We start from the raw sequence: 22,741 nt of genomic DNA, 5'->3' as shown, positions 1-22,741 counted from the left end.
AGCCAGGGCTCGGGCCCGGGGCCCGGGGCCCGGCGGCGGTCGGGGGGCCCGGGGCGGGGGCAGCTGCCGCCGCCGCCCGCGGGGCCGAGCTCCGCTCCGCTGCCCGAGGGGGCCCGGCCCGCTCGGGCCCCGCCACCCACCTCTGCCGAGCTCGGGCACCGCCAGGTCCCGCTCCCGGCTGTCCATCTTCTTCAGGTACTGGTAGACCAAGTCCTCCTTCTCCGGGGGGGCGTCGGCGTCCAGCAGGCCGTACTCCAGCTGCGTCTGGGCGGGCAGCAGCGCCGCCAGGGCCCCCGCCGCCGCCATGGCGCCGCCCGGGCGCGCGGAGGGAGGGCCGCGCTTTGCTGCCCTGCCTCTTCCCCGTTCCACATTCGACAGCTCCCGCTCCGGCAACACCGGGGAACCGAAGGAGCAATTAAAAAAAAATCCCCTAAGCACAAACACGAAATAAATCGTGTGTTTTAAAGGGAGACTGCTTCTAATAAATTCGTGTTTTTATATAGCTCTGATATTCTCGGTAGCATATTCGCCAAGAGGCTCCCTAGTGCTGATTTCGGCCCAGCAGATTCAGCACAGCCTTTTTTCCCGCCCAGTGACTTATTTATTTTTAAGCGGAAAATCTGAAAATCGGGGGGCTAGGGACACAGTCCAGCACGGCACCAGTAATTAAACGGGGTTTTTCTTTTTTCTTTCGAAAGCTACGGGAGATCCGGACAGCTGAGCGGCGGCCGTAGTGACGAAGCTGCCGCGGCGAATGCGGCGGCGGCCGCGACCCGCGGTGCCCGGCAGCGCCGGTGGCGGCGAGCGGCGGGGGAGGCAGTGCCGTGCCGGCCTCTGGCGTGCGGTGCCTCCCGGCAGCGGCGCCGGAGCGGGCATCCGTGTCGTTTTCTTTTGAAATCCTCCCCGCTTCGGCCAGCGAGGTGGCAGTCGGGCGCGGGGGTAGCTGGGCTTCGCCCTGCGAGGCCGGCGAGGGGCTTGCGAGAGGAATAACCGAAGGAAATGGCTCTCTCTGCGAGTATCTCTGCATCTTGCAGCCTCGGGTTTTGTTTAACAGCTGTGCTTACAAATATTCAGAGAGACACTCCTTAAATTATTTTTAGGGTAGGAGCCACCATGCTTCTATCTCATCAGGGATTGCTGTTCGGTTTGTGGCCCAGTCTTGCTTTTTTAAAATGGAGTTCAAGTGCTTTTCTTCAGCTAGTGAAGAGGGGGGGAGAGAGAAAACATATTAACAGAAGGAAAACTAGACTAGTGAACTGCTGCCTAAGAGCAAGGAAAGTATTTCATGTGTTGCCATGTCTGAAGATGCTTTATTGGAAGAGGACATTTGGGAATACAAATCCATTAGGAAACAAAAGTTGGTGTGTCAAAATAGTTCAGAGTGCATCTCTACACCTGTGCAGCAAATAAGTAATGACAAGTGCAGGCCAAAAAGAAAGGGAAATGGAAATAAAAAAAAATCAGTGGAAAAACCTGATACTGTTAAGAAAAGCAAGCAGAGATCAAGACCAGATCAGGATCTAGAGCAAAGTAAAGATGATACTATTGTGCAGTCCCAGGAAAGTGTTAGTAGCCTGACAGAGCAAAGCTCACAAAATGCAAAGCCAGTTCATGATGGATACTGTCCAAGCTGTCAGATGCCTTTCTCTTTACTGTTAGTCCAGACACCTCGGTGGCATGTTGCTGAATGTTTGGATACTCCAGGATCCATGGAAAAAGGTATGAGTAGCGTAAGAAAAAGTCTTTTTAAAAAGATGTTAAAGACACATCACATAATGTTGCTATAAACTCTATTTTTCATATTTAGTTCAAAATCTGAGGTGATAGTTGGTATGATTTTTAGAATGTTGTTATTGATCATTTATCAGCTTTATTTTCATATCAGAATTTGGATTCTTTATAAAGAACATGGAACTGATATGAAAATAATAATATAATAACTTTATTTCAAAACTTTGTGGAGTATTGATAAAGATTCATGGTTGTTCTTCAAACTCCCATTTCACAAGCCTTAACTAAGAAGTAGAAGGCATTCAGCATATTGCATATTTACCACTTTAAAACAATGGTCGTGATCAACTTTGACACCTGTTTGAATTATTCAGTCAGTATTCAGAAAAAGCCTCCTTCGATTAAGAGACTGCTACTTTGGACACAGAATTTATTTCTCCTTGCGTGTGAATTCTGTTATTGCATACCCACATCTCTGTGTGATTTGCCCAGTTGTCTATGGATAGTTGCAAGCTGAAGTCAGTCTGTTAGGCTAACGTACTTGAAGTGTTAGCCCCTCTTCCAGTGTATTTTAGAAATTTTGTACAGAATTATATGTGAACATTTCTGTGTTTGTGCCTGTGAAACTTGTCTGCCATGTGAGGGCATGATCATAGGATATCACTTTTTTCTGAGTTCACAAGAGAAATAAACACTGAACCATTCCAATTGCTAGTTTTACATGAGGAAATACCATATATTTACAAGTATCTGAACAGATCCAGGCATCCAACCCACATTGTTAATACACCTCATAACTTTTGAAAAACAGAAAGTGTACAGTCAGAAAACTTGAAGTAAAGGCTGCTGTTTTAATTAATACAGTCACTTTCCTTTTCATATCCGTCTGACTTTTCTCAAGGCTTCACCTTCAGGACAATGAAATGCGAGCTCTTAATCCTGAGTTTGCTGGTGTTCTTCACCTAAGGCAGATGTTAACATCTCATTTCCATCTCTTCCTCCCATAATTAAGAAATGAAAAATCTGTCTGATTTCTTCTATGCGTTCACCTTTAAATTCTCAAAAGTTAGGCCAGCAAGCTATCAACAAAAAAGTCTTAAGGGACAATACTAAACTGTTCTTGCATCTGAATCCTGTATACTTTTTGCACATAAGTAATTACTTTTTTATTTTCTTTATTTAATGTGTAACCCACCAGACAACTTTGAAATGGAATTTCAAGTTAATTCAGAACCCAGATTTGGTTTGTTTTGAAACATGTTTATTGCCTTTTGCAGTGCCACTGCTCTGAGCTCATTGCTTGAGACGGTTCTAAACTAGAAGCTGTATAACTATGCTAGCACACTGGAACAAGCCAACACACCCTTCTTGTTAGATGGGTGTATTAATTCAGGCTTAGTGTTGTGTTTACAGCAGCTATTCAATTTTAGGTTGGAAGCAGTTTTACTTCTAGCCGGCTTAGAGCAGGAGCTCTTGGCTGATTGCAGATTATTTTGGAGTAGCGCCTTCTATCCTCTGATGACTGAATGTATAAGAAAAAGCTTTTAAATGAAATGTCATATATAATTTTAAATATTTATGCTAAGTGCATATCGTTGCAAAGATATTAACAGTGCTCTCTGCTTAACTTTCCATAGAGTGTCCTGATGGTTTGCTATGCGCTTCCACCATTCCATCCCACTACAAGCGCTATACCCATTTTCTACTTGCAGCAAGCAGGGCAGGAGATTATCTTGTAAACTCTTCAATATACACTTCAGAGAGGAAGATCACATGTTCTACTGCTGCAGAGTCCAGCTGTTTCCCAACTCTTGTGGAGGCAGTCTCACAGAATGAGAAGTCATGCAGTAATGTCCCAAATGATGAGTGTACATTGATGGTACAGAGTTCAACACAAATGAAATCTCTAAATATAACCAGTGAAAGTACTTCCTCTTCTGCAAATGTTCAAAGGTCTCAACAGACACTTCAGTTCACACAGACCACAGATGATAGTTGCAAATTTGAATTTTATGACTTTGCATCCTCTCAAGAAAGTGAAATAGGAGAAGATCTGGATAGTCAGAAAGATACAAATCAGCTAAGTCTGCTACAGTCAAAAGCTGATTTCAGTGACTGTGAAATTTCTTTTTCTCCACTAAGTACTTGTGAGGAAAGTGAAGAGGAAACTGGGGAAGAGGAGAAGAAAGTAAAAATGTCACAAAATAAATTATTTGAAGTCCAGAACTCTGAAGAATCTAATTCTGTGTTGTTTAAAAAACTTGATGGGCTTCTCTTACAGCAGACACATCAGTATGAGTGTATTAAAATGGAAAGTTTCACAACGGAAAAAGAACACTGTGAGAAAGTAAATATATCAAGCTATCTAGATCATAGTGTAAAAACTGTTTCTCCGTGTCACGTGAATAGCAAATTCTCTAATTCAGCATGTGTTGATAATCAGCATCAGCAAGAGGTGCTAACCACAGAACCCTCTTTTCCTCTTAATTATAATATAATTAGGGAGGAGGTTGAACAGTCAGAATTGATTTCCTCTGTTGCTAATGCAGGTAATAAAGAGTCTAAAGACATTTGTGCTTTGGATTCTGCATGTGTGTCTCTTACTGACATGCCACTGCTGCAAGTCAGAGAAGGTGCTAGGTCTCTCCTGTTACAGGAAAGTAATGTTTTGAAGGACCCAAGTAACCTTTTAACTAGTACAGATAAAATGACTGCTAACACAATTGAAAAAGCAGTATGCCAGGAGAGTTTGCAGTCAGTAATGAGGAAAGAAGGAAATCTTCCTAATACAGCTGCTGCATGCTGTCCTAGCCCAGTCTCTAAAACAGTGCAGTTTGTTTCTTTAGCAAGTATGAATGCCAAATCCAGTTCTGCCAAAGAACTCAAACAAATGGACATTGGTGTTTTCTTTGGGTTAAAACCCAAGGCAAAAGAGGAAAGCAAAGGAGAGACGTGTTCAAGTGAAGGAACGCAGATATCAAGTCCAGTTACTCCCAATGGAAAGAGGCCCAGACAGCGCAAAAGGAAAGCTGAAGGATCTGTGGAGGATGCAGAAGCAGTTATAGGAAGTTCAAATAAAAATGCAGTCTTTGCAGATACCAATTCTGGTGGCCAACGAAGGTGGAGAAAAAAATTTAGAGAATCCTCTACTACAGGAGAAGGAACAAGAAAAAAACAGTGCCCCTTCTACAAGAAAATACCAGGTGAGAGATAATTACTGCTTTTGTAGTGGTTAATTAATCAGACTGGAGTGTTGTATTTTTTTCCCATAATTTTAGACTGTATTCTTTACTCTCCATAACCATTTGTCCCTAGGGACTCCAGTCCCTAATGAGTTTTCCTTCCCTCACCTAAGTCAATCAGATTTTGTGAAAGTGCAGGTCTCCAGAAGCTGACGGCAGAATTAGAATCATCAAAGGCTTTGTCAGTAAAGTATAGTGAAATAATTATCTCTGAAAAATGATTTCAAAGACAGATTTTCAAATATGTTTGAGAGAGTAAGAAACATAAGGAGTTTTGAAAGACAGATGTACTTTCTTAAATTATTTTGAATATATCCCTCCTTAATATTCCCTTCTTCTAATTCCCAAATTTAATCTTTTACATAACTTCATTTGTGCCTGGAAAATAAGTCTGTCAATAGCAATTATTTCCTTACACTAAATAAAAAACTGAGTTTCATTTTTTATTAAAATTCACAAGTAGTATTAGAAATATTAAGTGCTACAACTGTGAAAACAAAGAAATGAAAACCAAACAGAAGAATTTAGCTATGGAAAGAGCCAAGAATTTCTCAGAATCTCCTCAAGCAATTATCAGAGATACAGGATGCTGCTGATGGATCGGCAGCTTGAAAAACTTCAGACGCTCGCAGTTTACTACTAAAGGTCTGTCTTACTTGTACTGTTTGGTTTTAGCATCCCAGATAGAAATTTGAAGAAGCAAAGTAGAAATGTAGTAGTGATCCTAAATGCCTAGCTGCTGCTTGAAGACTGACTTTAAGCCTTTGCGGAGTTACACCAGTATCATGGGTTCCATGGGCTGAGAGAATTTTCCATATATAATAAATTTGAAGGATCGACTCCTACAGTGAAATTTTCAAGCTGATTTGCTATCATCTCTCTATATCACTTTTGTTCTGAATTTTGTTAGTGCACTTGAAGTATATTTAACTGCATTTTCAATATTGCTAATGATAACGCATTTATCCTGTGGCCTACTATAATTCAATCTCATTGAAGTTTCAAATCTGTTACTTCTCAAACAGCTGGGAATTTCTGGGCTTTTGTTTTTTAATTTCCAGACTGCCGTGTGGGTTTCTTTGGGGGGAGTTGCAAATACTTAAAAGTTCTAGCATCAAGTAAATAGAACTATTTGAAAGATCTGAACAATTTGCATGAAATAAAATTAAAATTATTTGAGTGCCAGCAGACGGATTAATTCTGTGCAATATTTGATGGCTTTAAGAAAGTAGAGCCAAATGTAAAAGGACTATTTGTCAGTATGTTTGAATTAAAAAAAAAAAAAAAATTTTTTAGAGAAAAGGACTATATTTTATACAGCTGTTTTTATACAACAGCTTTATACAAACAATGCCTCATTGAAAACATACAGTGGCAAATAAGTGAAGTTTTATCTCAGCAGGTGTTTTCAAAGACCACAGATCACTTGCTTGATAACTATATAGTGGCATGTTTTAGGAGGAATATTAAACATATAATAATTGAAAAAACTACAGTTTGACTGCAAAATGTGTTTTGTTAAGGTGTAGTTGTCTGTTGTATTTTGTGTTAAGATGCTGGTATTAGACTTTAATCCACGTGAACTTTCAAAAATACCAGCTGAATATAGATAGATGTATTTTGCTTAACCAATTGCCATCTATGGAAGGTGGCATTTGAACAACAGATATTTGGGTGGCCTGTGAAGCTGTTTGTGCATGAACATTTTGATAAGCTTTATTTTAATAAATGAAAAACTCTTTTGTGACTGTTAACTCATATGCAAACCATGTTCATCTTTAAATGCTTCCTTTAATTGTATACCTTGAAACTGTATTCCCTTTTTAAACTGTATTTCCCTTTTTGGAAAAAAAAAAAAAAGGAAAAAAAAATCTATATAGAAAACAGTTCTGAACTATGCGTATTTACTGACTGACTTTTCTTCCCCTTTTTCTGCAGGAACTGGTTTTACAGTTGATGCCTTCCAGTATGGAGAAATTGAAGGCTGTACAGCCTATTTCCTCACTCATTTTCACTCTGATCACTATTGTGGGCTAACGAAAAACTTCATGTTTCCAATCTATTGTAATAAGGTAAGATTTTCCAAGATTACTATATATTATCAAATCCATATGCAACTATAATCACTTTTATACTGATGATAATAAGTACAGGAGCAGAGGTTCCACTGTTGGGGCAGTAGGCCCAGTATTTGTATAGATGAACCTGGGATCCTCTGGTAAGAGATCTTCTTACCCTGATTTGGCTGATAAGGAAGATTAGTGAAATTTCCCTGACTAGATAACATGGAAAAATTTAGGTTTAAAGGGTCCCCTAGAGGTCATATAGTCCGATCTCCTGCTCAAAGCAGGGCTAACTTCACAGTTGGATCAAATTGCTCAGAACCTTTGCCAGTCAAATTTTGAAAATATCTGAAGACAGTTTCCAGAACCTCTCTTTGCAACCTGTTCCAGTGCTTAATTACTCTGAAACTTTTTTCTTATATTCAACCAAAATGTCCCTTTTTGCAGCTTGTAGCCATAGCTTCTGGTTCTTTTTGTGTACATTGTAGAGAAGAATCTGGCTCCATCTTCTCTGTAACTCTCTTCAGGTGGTGGAAGACTGCAATGAGAGTCCCCTTAAGCCATCTCTTCTCCACATTAAGTAAACGCAGTCGTCTTAGCCTGTGTTCTGTGCTTCAGCCTTCTGAATGGCTGAAACTGCCATTGAATATTGTATTTCCAACAGCTCTTCTGTATTCATGATGCAGGAGAGCACCTTGCCTAATCAGTCCATACAGAACCTGTTCTGATGTATGCCAGAAGTCTCCTGGATTGCTTGTGTCCCACCATGTTGCCCCTCCAGCAGGTGCTGGGGTGATTACAGTCCCCCATGGTGTTGGGATGATTAGTCCTCCCAGGCCTGTGACTTGGAAACTTCTTCAGTTATTCAGAGAAGGCTTGGTCCACCTCCTCTTCTTTCCTGGGGAATTTGTAATGGATGTTCACCAGGTTGCTCATCCTTTTTGGGCCTCCTCACTGATTCTGATCCATAACCTGTCGACAAGCTTTTTAAAGTTTGCTTTTAAAAAGTTTGCTTTTTTTTTAAGGCAGCTTTTTTTTTCAGTTTGCTTTTTGAGGGTTGAAATGCTACTGAAAGGCTTGATTATACCCAGGATCTCATAGTTTCTCTCTGAGCCAGACTGTCTGAGTTAGAGAGCCTTTGTTTCTAAAATAAATAAAGAGGTTTTTCTGAACATTTTGTTTCTATTTTATATTAAATCCTTTTGCTGTTACAGATAACTGGCAATCTGGTGAAGAGCAAACTCCGAGTCAAAGAGCAATACATCCACGTGTTGCCAATGGACACAGAATGTACAGTAAATGGGATCAAAGTATTGTTGCTTGATGCCAATCAGTATGTATCATTGCATTTGTTGAACAGTGTTTATATATATAGAATATTAAAGATAAACAGCTGTATGTATGCAGTTTATGGTTTCATGATCCTGATGGCTTCAGTGGACCTGAAAAATTAAGGCTAAAAATAGTTCAGATGCTCAAGTTAACTTAATAACAAGAATTTTTATTTCAGAAGTGACTTAGGCACAAAGGAGCCTAAATTTCTTGCAAGTAGATAGCTTTTGAAATTGCTGAGTTACTTTTGAAACTGAAACCTAGACTTTTTTTTTTTTTTTTGGATAACTTTTTGTTGGCTTGTGATGAGTCCATGGTGTCATCCATACGCAGTTCCTTAACTTTTTACATTTGCTGAGAGGTTGAATGATTTTCTAGTGGTCTGGACACTTCAGTCTTTGGTGTCTAGTTGGGAACATCCTACACCTGATTTTCAGGTATGTTAGGTTTCTGTAGCTTCCCCTGTAGACAGTAAAATCTTCAGCTAAAGAAAAATGTGGTACTTTGGATCATGGTAGATTTTCATCCAACCATCCTAACCAATAGTTTAAAAATTGAACTCTAAACCTTGTTGAAATCAATAACAAGATTTTTATTGGATTCAATGACAAAGGGTGAGATTTTGCCCAGTTTTATACTGGCAGTGTGTATGGTAATGCTGCAGTTCGAATTCAGTAGCTTCTGCTTCCAGTCCTGTGCCCTTGCCATTCTTCCTCTTGGTGCCTTATTTGGCTATGGGATGAAAGAAGAGTTCTTTCCCTAAAGTATATATTGAAATGCACTGTGTCACAGCTGGTTTGAATATTACTTATCTATGGTTTTGTTTATAGTCGGAGAGATAAGATTGCATGAAGTCCTTTGAGAACCCTTTCTGGGAATGAAAGAAGCCTTGTTGCTTATGTAATTTGGACACTTCTCATTTTTCCTGATTTGCTCCTCGATCCCCTGCTTCAATATAAAAAGGCATATCAACCCTAGGTACAAAGTTCAAATTTTTGGAGAGCTTACCAATTCTGTCATTTTTAGCTCTGATTCTTGACAGTGTTTCCTTTCTGAGATTTTGTTTACCCTTTACAGATGATTCATGTCCAAAATAGTCCCACTCTCATTTCCCAGTCTGAGCACTTGCCCTCCTTTAGTGAAGAACTGCAGAAGATGCAAAGGACTCCCTGTGGCTGTGGTCAACAAAAGAATTGTGTTTATAAACAGTGAATTCTGGATGGAGGATAATGTTTAAAATCTGTAAATAGAATTTAAAAGCAAAAGCTTCAGTAAGTTTTACAGGAGTGAGGATGGCATTTGCAATAATACAATTCTGTTTCTCCAAAATAAGAATACCTCTCGTCTTTAGTGTGCCGTTTCCCCTTTAAATCAAGTCTAATGGAACCACAGAGATTGGAACTGAGGCAGCATCTGTGTCATACCTAGAGGAAGACAGAGCATCCTACAAAGGCAATTAATGCTTGATTACTTTACTGTTGATATATTTTTCTTCTTTCCATCTCGGCTGAAAAATCAAGTTAGCTTGTCTATGGCCATGAGGAGAGCTTTAGAATTCCTTTAGAAAATAGGAATTTCTAGCAAACCTGGGTTGCATAGTAGCTGTAATTTAAAATTCTGTTCTCTGTGCCTTTCTGCTACTGGGAGGCAGTATATCTCTTGTCTTAAGGCAGTTCATCAATATAGAGAATTAACATAATGTGTGCGTGGTTTTTTTGCTTTTTGTTTTGTTTTTCCAGTTGTCCAGGTGCAACAATGATCCTTTTTTGTCTACCTACTGGAAATGTTATCCTGCATACAGGAGACTTCAGGGCAGATCCTTCTATGGAGCGCTATCCTTCTTTGGTTGGTCGAACAGTCCATACCCTTTACCTTGATACCACGTAAGTCTTTATTTATTCAGTATAACCCTTGTTTCACTTGACTAAGATTTTATATGAATCAAATAAATTGTAATATGAGTGACCTTTCTGTTTTTAACACTCATTAGGTGTGTTCAGTGTTATATAAAATTAGATAATTTTTAAAAGTCCGTGTATGTCTGGCCTCTTCATCTGTTATATTGTTATAGGAGTGAGAATAAAGGTGGGTGGTGGAAAAGTTGCCGAAGTATTTATTGAGGTGGCCTTATTATTTATAAGTGATATTAAATTCTAGATGTCGAAGTTCATATGTTGAGTGTTCAACTCTAAAAATAGAGGTTTATGGAGCAAATGGTTTTAGGTGGATTCAGATCTATTATGGAAAAAAGGAAAAAGAAAATTTAAAGAATGAAAGAATGCAAAATGGTTAAGTCAGATGTCCAGGTTTTCATTAGATCTTTCTCTGACTCAGCTATATAAAATTGTTTTTCTGTATATGATGACTAATGCCCAGCTGCAGTTTTTTATTTCTGTTCCATATGTTTTTGTGAATGAATAATGCTTTCTGTTATGGTTTGTGTGCATGACAAAAAATAGACATAAGGATGTAATTAGTATGCGATACAAATATCTGTCTTGAAAGAGCACTTTGTAGGTTTTTTTCCTCTATAAATACCAAATTCAGTGTCAGTTTCAGACAAGTGAATAGTTGTATAGAAAGTGGGCATATACTGAACATAAATTTTATTACAACAATTTCATCTGGGTACCACAGTGTTCTCTAACAAATAGATAGTTTGAAATTAAATTGATAGATAACACCTTTTGCATTTCTGTTTTACTCTATGCATGCAGTTTTGAAGGTCTTTTAGGAAAACGAATATACCTTCCACCTTGTATAGCAAAGTGTTTGCGTAACATCTTGTTTCTATGTCTCAGATACTGTAGTCCTGAATATACTTTTCCTTCTCAACAAGAGGTTATCCAGTTTGCTGTCAATACTGCTTTTGAGACAGTAACTTTAAACCCACGTACTCTAGTTGTCTGTGGCACCTATTCCATTGGAAAAGAAAAAGTTTTTTTAGGTATGTAAAATAAACGTACTAGATCAAATGACTAAGTACCTGTCTGAATCAGTGTTAAATGACCTTTTCCTTAAAAGATGTACAGGGTATCTTAGGCTTGATGGTCAAATATTGCATAAAGAAGATAAATACATTTAGTAATTCTGCCAGTAGTCTTTTTTTTTTCCCTCCTTCAGCTTTAGCATTCTGAAAGAAATGTTTTTCTGCCATGTTTACAGCCCCCCAAATGTACAAAATATCTATTCATATACTAAGGTGAGTGAGCAGCTCTGGTGGTGGTGGTGAGGAAATAATAATAATTTTAATAATAATTTAAAAAACATAAATGAGAGCTTTAGGATGCTTTTGGTTTTAGTAATCTCAAATGTTGTCAAGAAACAACAAAGGGGGGATCTTAATTGTTCTTAAACATCTATCTTGTTAACACATTTTTCCCTCAAGGTTTGTTTTTTGTATTTTTGTAAATACTTATAGTAACCAGTTTTAATGGGATCGATTTTAACAAAGCATTCCCAAAAACAAAACACGTCTTTTCTGTCTCAATGAGAATCATCTGTGTGTTATGCTTCACTCAATTACAGCATTAGAAACCATAATGATTAGCTGAGTGTATTTTTTAGAGCAGACAGCTGTGTACTATTTGTGCATTTGAGTAGATTTTAAAGTCATCAGTGCAAGACTTTCTCTGAAATTCAGTCTGTAGTTACTTGGGCTATTTGTGCCATATTCCAAAAAGTACATGTGGTTCTTTGAAATAAATACCAGTTCACCCCCAAAACATTTTACCAAAGAAACACAACTTGTAACTGAAGAATATACTTCTGTTTTGCTTCTCTTTCCAATTGTCCTACAGAATTCTGGAGCTAAAATATAAGAGCCCCTGTATTTTAAGTCATTACAGTTTTCTGCTCTTAATTTTAGAACATGGAATATTGTATCTTGTTGAATATGGATTTTTTTTAATAGTAAAAATGTTCCAGGGCAATAATTAGGAATATCTCCAAGACAAGTACTCTTACTTATCATTTTCTTTTTATCTTTTTTTTTTTTTTTTTTTTTTTTGGTACTTCATTCTAAAGCAATTGCTGAAGTTTTGGGCTCAAAAGCAAGTATGTCCCGTGATAAGTACAAAACACTGCAGTGCTTGGAGTCGGCAGCTGTTAATTCCCTCATCAGTATGGATTGGGATGGTAGTTTGCTTCATGTTCTTCCTATGATGCAAATTAATTTTAAGGTAAGTTTAGAAAATACAATGTGTTGATTAACCTAATGGCAAACCTTATTGTTGGCTCATCCCAACCTACATTGTCTGTTGCTTTTTAACCTCCTGTCAGATTGTATTTATTTAGTAAAGTTTTGACATATAGCAATACATTGAAAATGAGATGCAATTAAGTATTAATAACTGTCTTCAAACATGATGCACAGAAAGTGTAATTTCACATTAATGCAGTGCTCGTACAAGATGAGATGAGATTTGTTCAAAGCCTTGCTCTTTGCAGGTCTTTTGAAGTAGGTTTATGTAATGACTGCAGGATCTATCCTATTAACAATTAATATATTGTGACACTTGGTCCCTGTTTTTGGCCTGCCTTTTGCCTTGTATGATGTAGGAAAAGACTAGAAGGATTTTCTGCCTGAGGGTTTCTTTATTTAGAGGCAGCCCACAAACATTGCAAACTTCCAATCTGTTTTTTGACATAATGAAAGAATCGGGTCCTCTGTGTTCCTCTCAGTTCTATTTCCATGGCTTTACAATCATAATTTCAGCAGTTAAAAGAATATTCTCTCTCATCCTATGATGAAGATCAACATGGAGATATGGATACTTGAAAACCAGTGAAAACTCATACACAAACAAGTGCATGCAGTTGAGTGGGTTGAAGGACACCTCATAAATATACATACATATACATTCTTTAGTTTTTTCACATGCAAGTGACATTTTATTCAAGAGAATCGAGACATTGGGATTTGACTGTGGAGATTTTTGTGGGAATTTCTTAGTTGGGAAAGGTGACTGATTCATGGGAAAACATGTTTTTAAATAGACCCCAAAATACAGAATGACATTAAAGCAAAGCAGCAGGCTCTAGTTTAAAGGTAGCCAGAGAGAGAGAAGAAAAACACTGGTCACTTCAGCCTTTCTCACTTGGATTCATTTTCTTGCTCTGCCTAAGGTCTACTCTGTGAGCTCAAGCAAATCCTTCTTAACAACATAGTATTTAGCTGCAGGACCAGCCAAGGTCAGAGTTGACCTAAAAAGGAGAAAAAGAAGCTATATGATTTGGACAGGAGCTGCAGGAGAAGGAACTTAACATCTTAATGGCTTAAACTTATTCTATAATCTTTTCCATAGTGGGGTAAAAATGAGTAATGGAAATGCATATAGATTCATTATGTTTAGCTCAATGTGTTGTGTTGTCTTAAACAGCAGTATGTTTTAGTTTCTTGCCCAGAGTTTGTTTGTTATGTGATACTGCTGTCGTGTATCCCTGCGCTTGTAGAGTACTCACGCAGCTGGATTTCTGGCAGAGGGTGTGCTTGAACTGCAAGGATCTCTAGAGAGCCTTATTCTCAGAGGGAGGCTGGTGGGTTGCGTGGCAGGGTCTCACCTCTCAGAATGGAGATTCTAGACAAATGTGCAGCTTGCCAGCAGCAATGTCCGGACCCTGGTCAGGCTCAGGGAAAGATAAAGGCACCGATGTCCTGTGGGCTGAGGCAGTACAGTCGTGGTGTAACAGCTGCCATGTTCTGTACTGGGGCTTTAACGTCATGTATGAAGTTTGAATGTGATCTCCAGCTATGATTAGTAATATTGTGTCCATATAAACTAGTCATGCTAGGTGGACTTCCAGAGTGCTAATCTTCCAAGGAGGCCAATACCTAGATCAATGCGCAGGTGATACGTAGTATCAGTAAGATGTGGAGAATGTTAAATATTTAAAGATGAATTCATATAGCCATTTATCTGTCTGCTCCAGCGACGTCAGTAACCATGAACTCAGAAAGACAATATTTTTGAGAGTATATTATCTGGTCACTTGTAGTCCCCTGTTCTAGTTAAAGAACAATGAATGATATTATCCTGTTTTTAGACGCCATGTAAATGTTGATGTCACCATCTCCAGTTGTACGTTTTTCTTGTGCCCTCGATTACACAAGCTTTGGCCTGAATTACTGACTCTACAGAATCTTTTAGCAGACCTCGTCGCTAAATACAAAATAGCTTTCAGTGGCGTAAGCCTTAGCCTTCATTATCTTTTTCTAGGTCTCTCCTAGCTCCTGTATTTTATTTGGTCCTTAGCTCTACTTAAGAACCCAATTCTACTTCTTAATTCAGGCTAATTTCCTACTCATGTAGTTTCAAGCTGAGAAACCTATAAATCCATGAAATCCTTGTGGGAGTATTCTCAATCAAAAGATTGGATTCAATCCTTATTTAGTAAGTTGAATACAGCTGTGATTTTGTACATCAATTACCTTTTCAGTGGAATGCAAAAAGCCAAACCCTGATGTTATATTATAATAGGTCCTAGAAGCTCCAGTTTTATACCCTAGGATTTTTTTTTTTGTTGTGGTGTTTACTAACACTCTCTGTGCTCCAGGCTTGATAGTTCTAAGAGCTGTATGTGTGATACTTCGGCCTTAACATTACTAAAAAAATTCTCTGATCTGTTTCTAGATAAAGGACAGAAGAGAAGCTGCATAAACTACACAGGCTTACCATGATTGAAGTCTAGCTTGTGATAACTGTTGATAAAAGTATACACACCCAAGGAAAGCTTCTATATTTCTATAGCTGGGAGTTCCCAAGAGCAAATCTAGATGGCCTCAGCTTTCCTTTCTACCCAGTTGAGTCTAATTTGCTCCTATTTGGCAAATATTAATTCAAGCTGGCAGGGAATGGGCTAATTTGACTCATGAGTTTTTAACAAAAATGAGTTCATTGATACAAGAAGATTCTGCATTTAGTTTGCTCCCAGGCCTTCTGCTGTAATCACAGCCTTTTTTTCTGAGCCTCGAGTTTCCAGTGATGACAGTTCTCAAAATTAATGGGGAATAAGTTATAAATATATATATATGTTTTTATATATATGATATATAATGTATATAGCTATAGTTTTTTTATCTTTACAAAATATATATTTAAATACATATTCCAGAATTTTAGAAGTATTTTTGCAGTCTCTGTATGTTGTTGTGAATTTTTTTTTCCTTTTAGTGGAATCGTCCAACTGTTGCAGGTTTGGGGGTATTTGAAATCTCCTGCTCTTTTCTGTGTTGATTTTCAAGGGTAATATCAAACATGTTTTTTCATTTTTCATTTTGGAGTCGGCTGTTTTATTATTTGTGAACAACCAGCTTAGCTGTTCACATATGATTTATAGATACTGTTTTGAGAGAGCCTCACTCACCTAAAATTCACAAGCACTTTGAAAAGTACAGAAACTGCTAAACCTCTTTTGCCGTCTTTCTCCCAGAGAGTTAAAGTGTTTTGTTTTTTTTTTAATGCCAGTACCTTTTGCCTGGAACTGAAGCAAACAAAAATGAATGGTGTTTAACACATAATTGTGTTAAATCCAGTATGAAAAACAGGCTGAGCACTGAATGGTTTGTGACAGAAGAGGCTGAAAGCTGATTTCTATAAACCCCCAGCATCCCTAGAATTATGTGTGCTGTACCCTAGCTTTTCACTTAGCCAAGTGCTTGGCAACTAGTCTAGTGCACAGGGTACTTCCCTTTCATACTTGAGCTGTCTGTGTAAAGATGTGCGCGCTTCTATACAAATGCATCCATCGTGGAGGAGACTCTTACCTGGCTTGAATGCTTCTGTCACTTTTTATCCTCGAACATTTGTTTGAGTGACAAATGCTGGGCGGTATTCTATCGCTACATTGAGAGTTGTATCAGTGTCCCAAAATCTGCTGAAGAAGTGAGCCCAAATTTAGAAAGAAAATACATCTTTTCTGCTTTATGAATAATATCCTTGTCCAGCTGAATTTGTATGCGTAGTCTCCATCTGCAGTTAGGATGAAAGCAGTCCCGTCTGTAATATTGAATACCTGCCCAAGTATCAGTAGACTTAATGTACTTAATCCAGGCCTTATAACTGCCCCCTTGAAGAGAACCAGTGCTTGAAAATTAGTGTTTGCCTAATGTGTGTGAAGTTTGAAGAGTAAAAGTAGAAGGAAAAAGCATCAGGGGATCAGAGGCAGGGGAGGTACAGTGGCAGAGGAATAAGCTTCTTGTATTGTCATACCACTGAGATTTGGCGGTGTTGTTGTTGTTGTTGTTGTTGTTGTTGTTTTTAACATACCTCCCTGAGTTTCTGTAGGAATTTTTTATAGGATTTGATGCAATTGGATTTAAGTATAACTTTCTTCAGTAACTACTGGGGTCAAAAGAGAGATGACGTGCTCTGGATTCGTGTTCTGGATGTTCTTAACGGATATCCTTTGTCGAACAAAGGACGAACAAAACATTAATTGCTGCAGTATTGAAAGTGGGTGTGATACATGAAAAAGAAGGATTAAAAAAATACTAATTCAAAGAGATGTGATATTTCACTGCAATGTTTGGTTTAACCCCTGTAAAATATAGGGATCACTGTATATGTTCATGAAAAGCTCCTTTTGAATAAGGTGGTGTTAGAGCTGATAGTGAATTAACCATTTAATCATGTTTGAGCCTTCTCATACCATGTGGAAGCCACTCGCATGTACTGCTGACTTTAGCAGTGCTGTAGATAATGGGTTGTCATGGTGATTGAAGGAGGCTGATTTAGCAATGAAATATATTTTCCATTTTAAAAGGATGGAGGTGTTAGAACAGCGTTGGCTAAAGAAAGAAAAGAACTTGGAAGGTATATTTGAAGTGTACTTGTTATGAATAAGCACTGTAGCCATTTGTTTCATGGAAAGAGGCCATCTTTTCTAAAATGCATATATATTTCTTTTGCAACAAACAACTTTTTGTAACAGTGAAAAGTAGAGACTTCTGCCACTTGAATATGCAGTGGAACATTTCCAGAGAGTTTTTAAGTCTTCGTGGTGCATACGCTGTGGGTGCAGCACTTCTGTATTGCTTATCCCAGTAATGTCGTGTGCTACCATTAAGGTGAGGTTTTCAAAAAATGATTGTGATTGAAATGCACACACAATTTTTGAGATTGAAATTGCATCCTTAGTGTTAACATTGCACACCCGATTGATAGGTTAATATTGTAATCGCTGTATTTGAAGTAGTGTGTTTGGATTTCACTGAGGCAAGGCGGGCAAATGCAGTTTTGTGAATTGTAGTTTTGTGAATGCTATGTTGGTCCTTTTAAAATGAAGTGTGAAGGAGAAATAAAATGCTACAATTGTATTTTTGTTCCAGTGAACACCGGAATTCTGCAGTGCATTAAGAGTCATGGAGGCTAGTCTTAATTCCTGTTGCTGAATGAAATGTGTCTTATGGTGGGATTTTACATTACTGCTCTTTAATGTGTCCAGTTTAATGGGCCCTGTATGTTGCTACTGGACACTGTATTGAAGGTGCTGTTAAATGTGGCAGTGTCACAGGCAGCTTTCCACTTCCCTACTCAAAAATTTTCAAATGTCAGACCTGTTAGTTGGTGTTCTGTCACAGCTTTTTTTTCTTTTGGCAGTCTTTATTTTACATTCCTCTGCCTGCTGCTGACATAATGTTTGTGCTTTGGAGAATGAAAATCTTGAACTTTCAAATGGAGAATGTGCCTTTAAGATTTTATACAGGACACATGAAATAGGTTTTCTATTTTTGGTTTGAAATATCATTGACTTCACTTTATCCAAAAGTAGGATTGCACATTCCTTGTACTTCCCTCTCATCCTTTTCCCTATTCTAGCTTAAACAACACTGAAGGCTAACTTAGCCAACTTGAGAAAGTTTCAAATTAATTTTTTTTTAAAGTGAAGAGATGAGGGGTGGTTTCCTTCTGATCATGACTGGAAGTGTGGTAAAGCGTAGTTTAGTGCTCAGAGCAAGACCTAGATTCCTTACTAAACTCATGCACTGACTTGCTGTGAGGTTTTTTGGTAGTTTACTAAATCTGAGTGCTTCTGGGCACAGGCAGGTGTCAGAATGTCAGTGGCACCTTTAACCAGATGGTTTTTACTGAAACAGGCTTTCTCAATCTTTTATCACAACTCAGCTGCTGGAGTGCTGGCCTCCAGCTGAGAGGAGGAAATGAATAGCTTGGGGGCAATTACACTGTTCCCTCAAGGTCTACAAGAAGATGTGACTATGTCTTCTGTGCTCTGGTCTGTCATGCACACTATTCATATGTTCTTATTCAGGTGAAGCAATTGAGATCCTAAGGTATAAGGTGCTCTGCAAATGTAAATATTTGTCATTATTAATTTGAAGGCAAATGGTATTAAAAGAAAAAAGTTCTATATCAAAACATGAAAATAAAATTCAGTCTGAAGTCTCTTCATTACCAAATCCCCAACCCTTTAGACTAATGAGCTATTTAATAGGTTTCAGTATGTGCTGTATTCCTTTAACAGGGCTTGCAAGATCACTTGAATAAGTTTTCTGAGAATTTTGATCAAGTTCTGGCTTTCAAACCTACTGGGTGGACCTACTCGGATTCGTACCTTTCTCTGGTGGATATCAAACCTCAGACAAGAGGAAAGATCACCATATATGGTATAAGTGTGGTAAAGATTTGCTGCATTTAATTTTGTATGGATAGTTTTCATATTTTTATTTGGGAAACTCCTACCATTCATTGTAACCAGTGCTTTCTGATAACTCTTCTGTGAGAAACTGAACAGATGGATCTCTCCAGGACAGGTTTGTGGACTGAGTAATCCAAAACGCTGCTGTAAATACAGATTTTTACATACTTTCCTCTCCTGCTATCCTCTTGCAACTAAAGGTTTTTATCTAATATAAACAAAGACTTTAGGGATGAAATCTCGGCCCCACTAATGATGGTGGCAGTGCGGTTCCAGAGTCAGGATTTCATTCCATATCTCATCCCACTTGAGAGAGTGTGGGCCTTCCTTTTCCTCCCAGTTCTAGTCTGTGGGGGGAGTTAAATCTCATAAAAATTTAATGCTAATTAAACCAAATATTAGGTGTTGCTCAGTTCGATAATTGACTTGGTAAATGAATGCTAGGTATTTTTTCCAGTAATAAAGTCTAGATTTTCATTTTACCCTTGCTGTAAACCTTAGATCTCCAGTTTGAATTAAAACGTTATTTGAAGTATTCTTAACTGGAAGTCTTCCTAGAAGTATTTTTGCAACAAGCTAACTAGACTGACAGATCTCTCTGATTTGTTTCATTTCAGGGATTCCTTACAGTGAACACAGCAGTTACCTAGAAATGAAGCGTTTTGTTCAGTGGTTGAAGCCACGGAAAATCATCCCCACTGTAAATGCTGGTGACTGGAAAGCCAGAAGCTTGATGGAGAAGCGGTTTAGAGACTGGATGATTGAGGGCAATGGGCATAAATAAAAATAAGGAAGGATGCATACTTCAAAGGAGACAGGGAATTGAAGTGCCTGTGTTTGACTCCTCCTTTTTCTGTGGAGACCCGTTTGAGTAGGACTAAGCTGCTGTTCTCATGAAAAAGCAGTATTTAGGAAAAATGGGCATCTCGCATTTCTAATGTACCTATTAATTTAGTATCCAATAACTTATAACTTGTCTGCAAATGTGTATTTCAGCTGATTTTATCTTACTCCTTTTTCTTCCATGTTCTTTATTTTCCCAAGACCATGGAGATGCTCAGATATAAAATGCTGGGGGATAGAACGATTCCAGGTTAAGGATTTCTGAAAAGAAGTTATGGTAATAAATGAAACAGTAATACTGATCTTATGTGGCGTGATGTCAATACTGGCTTCAGAGAAGCTCATTTCATTAGGCAGAATTGGCTATTGTGACAACGATGATTTAAAGCATGTAAAGAAAATTTACCTTATGACAGAGGATTGGTTTGGGCTGTTGCAGCAACTTGAAGAATAATTTTTAAAAAAAGATGTTGCTACTTACATTCCGCTCAAGATTTTATAAACTTTTTTTTTTTAAAATAAAGAATCTACATGATGTGTGTGTTCTTTTTAAGTTAGAGGGAAGCGTATTGTTTTCACTACTTCAGTTGCCAATCCAACAAACCTCTCTAACATATTCGATGAGCATTCTGTAAATACTACTTGTTTGTACAGGCTATATAAGATTGGTCCCATGTAGTGCAAATATGTCAGCACAGAAAGTGATCCCTCTCCAGATAGTCTCCTGTATTGTATTTGGATTTGCAGGATTGTATATATAGGCTTATCACTTGATTTCTGGAAAAACAAGAAAGGCAAATACTAGTATTAGTAACAGGTAAGTTCCGCTTTGTGTTTTTCCCCTGAATCCTACAAGATTCTCAGTGCTGCTTGTTTTTGAATCTCGCTTGGTATTTATGATGCTGAAGTGTGTGGGTGTATGCAGTCACACTATTATAATTTTAAACAATACAATAATATTCGTTCCAAACTTTCAGGAGATATAAAAGTTGCATCATGGATAACGGACCATCCACCACCCCCCCCCCCAAAAGCTAATCTGAAATCTCCAGTGTGCTTTTTGGTGGGAAAACATTCCTTTAATGAACTGTGTAATGTGAACAGGCACTTGTCTTTGATCAACTCTGTAATATAAAATTACTTAATTTTATTTCTGCCTTCTCAGAGGAACAGTATCACTGTGTGAAACTGATGGAAAAGAAGTTCTTTGCTGATTCACAATTCTTTTAGTACATTCACTGAAATATGGCATTGTTAAATGGTGCTGTTTGAATTATGCAATTAAAGGAATTTAAGTTTTTGTTTTAACAGTATTTAAGATGCATAATTCATTATGCTACCTTCCCTTATCACAATAAGTGTTAATTGTCCTGGATGTGACTTATTGATTCCTAGCATTTCACTCCTTGTTGGAGTAGGTGTATGAAAATGTCTTTCATAGTCTGTGCAAACACTGAACCTGATTTTAGCCCCTTGTACAAACCAGAGCAAAACTGGGGATTCTCCTTGGCAGGAAAATGCTCCTGCATCATTAATGGTTGCATCATTAATGGTTGCACCCATGGTTTTGCCTCCCAAGTCTTCTCCCTGGCTAATTTTGCGCCAGGTATAAGGATCTGGAGTAAGTGCACCAAAGTAAAAACCTTAATCGCAGCTCTGACATCCTCTTGCTTCTACAATCCTGTTTTCAGGAAAGAATATCCCTACAGAATGAGCATGTGTATGTGCTCCCAACATGTTGATGCTGTTGCAGGTTTGGGATTCAACTCGTTATCCTGTGTGTGAATGATAATACGGAACCAACATTAGCTTTCACTGCAACTGGTCCCTTCAGGAACCTGTTGCCTCACCTGTTGCTCTTTACTTCAAGCTCTCAGTTCGCACCCTCTGTTGGTTTCAGATGACATGTTGTTACCTGGAATGGAGGATTTTTTTTTTTTTTTCTTTAAAGGCAAACTTATTTCTGAAATTAACCACAACAACGATATAACTTGACCTACACTGACGTTAGCGTCTACTGGACTGACTGACTTGTAGGTTTTCAGCCATTAATTGTGTCCTGATTTGGAACAGAGGCTGCAACTCTGACTGCAGTCCACAAAGCTTTTGTATTGGATTGCTTTCTTGTCTGTATGTGTTGGGGTCTGGTTTTGGTTGCCTGCTCTCCTGTAGGTATTCACACATCAGCCCTCTAGCTGCTTTCATTCCTCCCTCTTTCTGGTTTGTATTTGCACTTCTACCAGCTGTTTTTCGTGGGTGGACTTAAGCTCTGCAGCATTTCATCCACCTTCACAGTAGCAGCTCTGCAAGCTCTTTACTTGGCCTCCTTCATGTGGGGAAAAAAGAATCGTTTCAGAATCTGAACTCAGGAAGAAGTTATTTTTGTTGACCTTATTGTAAAGGAAGATGATTAATAACAGGAAGTGTCTGCTTAGATTACCAAGGAGGTCGTATAAGCAGATGTGGAGAACAATTTTAATTAAACAAGAATTTCGTAGAAAGATTTGTAATAGGACCTTTTCTCTTTCCTTTTCTAGTTTGTTGCTGGGTGGGCTTTCTGATCGCAGCAGATCAAGTCTTTTTGGAAAGCTTAGACATGATAAACCTAATTTCAGAGTTGTGGCCCAAGTGTAATTAATTAGGATTTAGGGAAAGCTCTGCTTTTGCATGTGAAGGAGTGAATGTATTTTTAGTCTCTGATGGTGTTGGCGTTACAGATACAGGAGTCGAAAGATTTGTTATTCAAGTTAACAGCATTGGCTCTATGTACAGAGAAGGTATCATTTTTCAAAGGCAACGGACTGGGTGATTTTTGGTCTTTGTTAAGTTACAGCGAGACTAGACCAGAGTTCAGTATACAGTGGGTGGATGAGT

The 22,741-nt window shown here is 38.3% G+C and overlaps 2 protein-coding genes across 2 annotated transcripts in view; one reads left to right on the top strand and one right to left on the bottom strand.

Annotated features, from left to right (window-relative positions):
• Nucleotides 1–482, bottom strand: part of NHLRC2 (NHL repeat containing 2) — a 40,299-nt gene extending 39,817 nt beyond the window's left edge. The window contains exon 1 of the mRNA XM_067300264.1: nucleotides 141–482. Within this exon, the coding sequence (XP_067156365.1) occupies nucleotides 141–306 (166 nt within the window). The 5' untranslated portion in view covers nucleotides 307–482. The remainder of the gene's footprint in view (nucleotides 1–140) is intronic.
• A 375-nt stretch (nucleotides 483–857) lies between these two features.
• On the top strand, nucleotides 858–21,175 carry DCLRE1A (DNA cross-link repair 1A). The gene is made up of 9 exons (XM_067300263.1): nucleotides 858–1,719; nucleotides 3,369–4,934; nucleotides 6,912–7,045; nucleotides 8,251–8,369; nucleotides 10,108–10,251; nucleotides 11,170–11,315; nucleotides 12,395–12,549; nucleotides 18,851–18,992; nucleotides 19,642–21,175. The coding sequence occupies exons 1-9, from the start codon at nucleotides 1,296–1,298 to the stop codon at nucleotides 19,806–19,808; spliced, it is 2,997 nt and encodes a 998-aa protein (XP_067156364.1). The 5' UTR covers nucleotides 858–1,295; the 3' UTR covers nucleotides 19,809–21,175.
• Nucleotides 21,176–22,741: the final 1,566 nt, after the last annotated feature.

The sequence above is a fragment of the Apteryx mantelli genome, chromosome 7 (genome assembly GCF_036417845.1).
Source record: "Apteryx mantelli isolate bAptMan1 chromosome 7, bAptMan1.hap1, whole genome shotgun sequence".
Lineage (NCBI taxonomy): Eukaryota > Metazoa > Chordata > Aves > Apterygiformes > Apterygidae > Apteryx > Apteryx mantelli.
Note: the sequence above shows the minus strand (reverse complement) of the source record. Positions and strands in the feature narration are given on the sequence as shown.

Excerpts from the sequence above, each read along its gene's own strand:
- DCLRE1A (XM_067300263.1), top strand. The coding sequence starts at position 1,296 with ATGTCTGAAGATGCTTTATTGGAAGAGGACATTTGGGAATACAAATCC. Across the intron at positions 1,720-3,368 it reads TCCAGGATCCATGGAAAAAG|AGTGTCCTGATGGTTTGCTA; the intron begins GTATGAGTAGCG and ends AACTTTCCATAG. Across the intron at positions 18,993-19,641 it reads AGGAAAGATCACCATATATG|GGATTCCTTACAGTGAACAC; the intron begins GTATAAGTGTGG and ends GTTTCATTTCAG.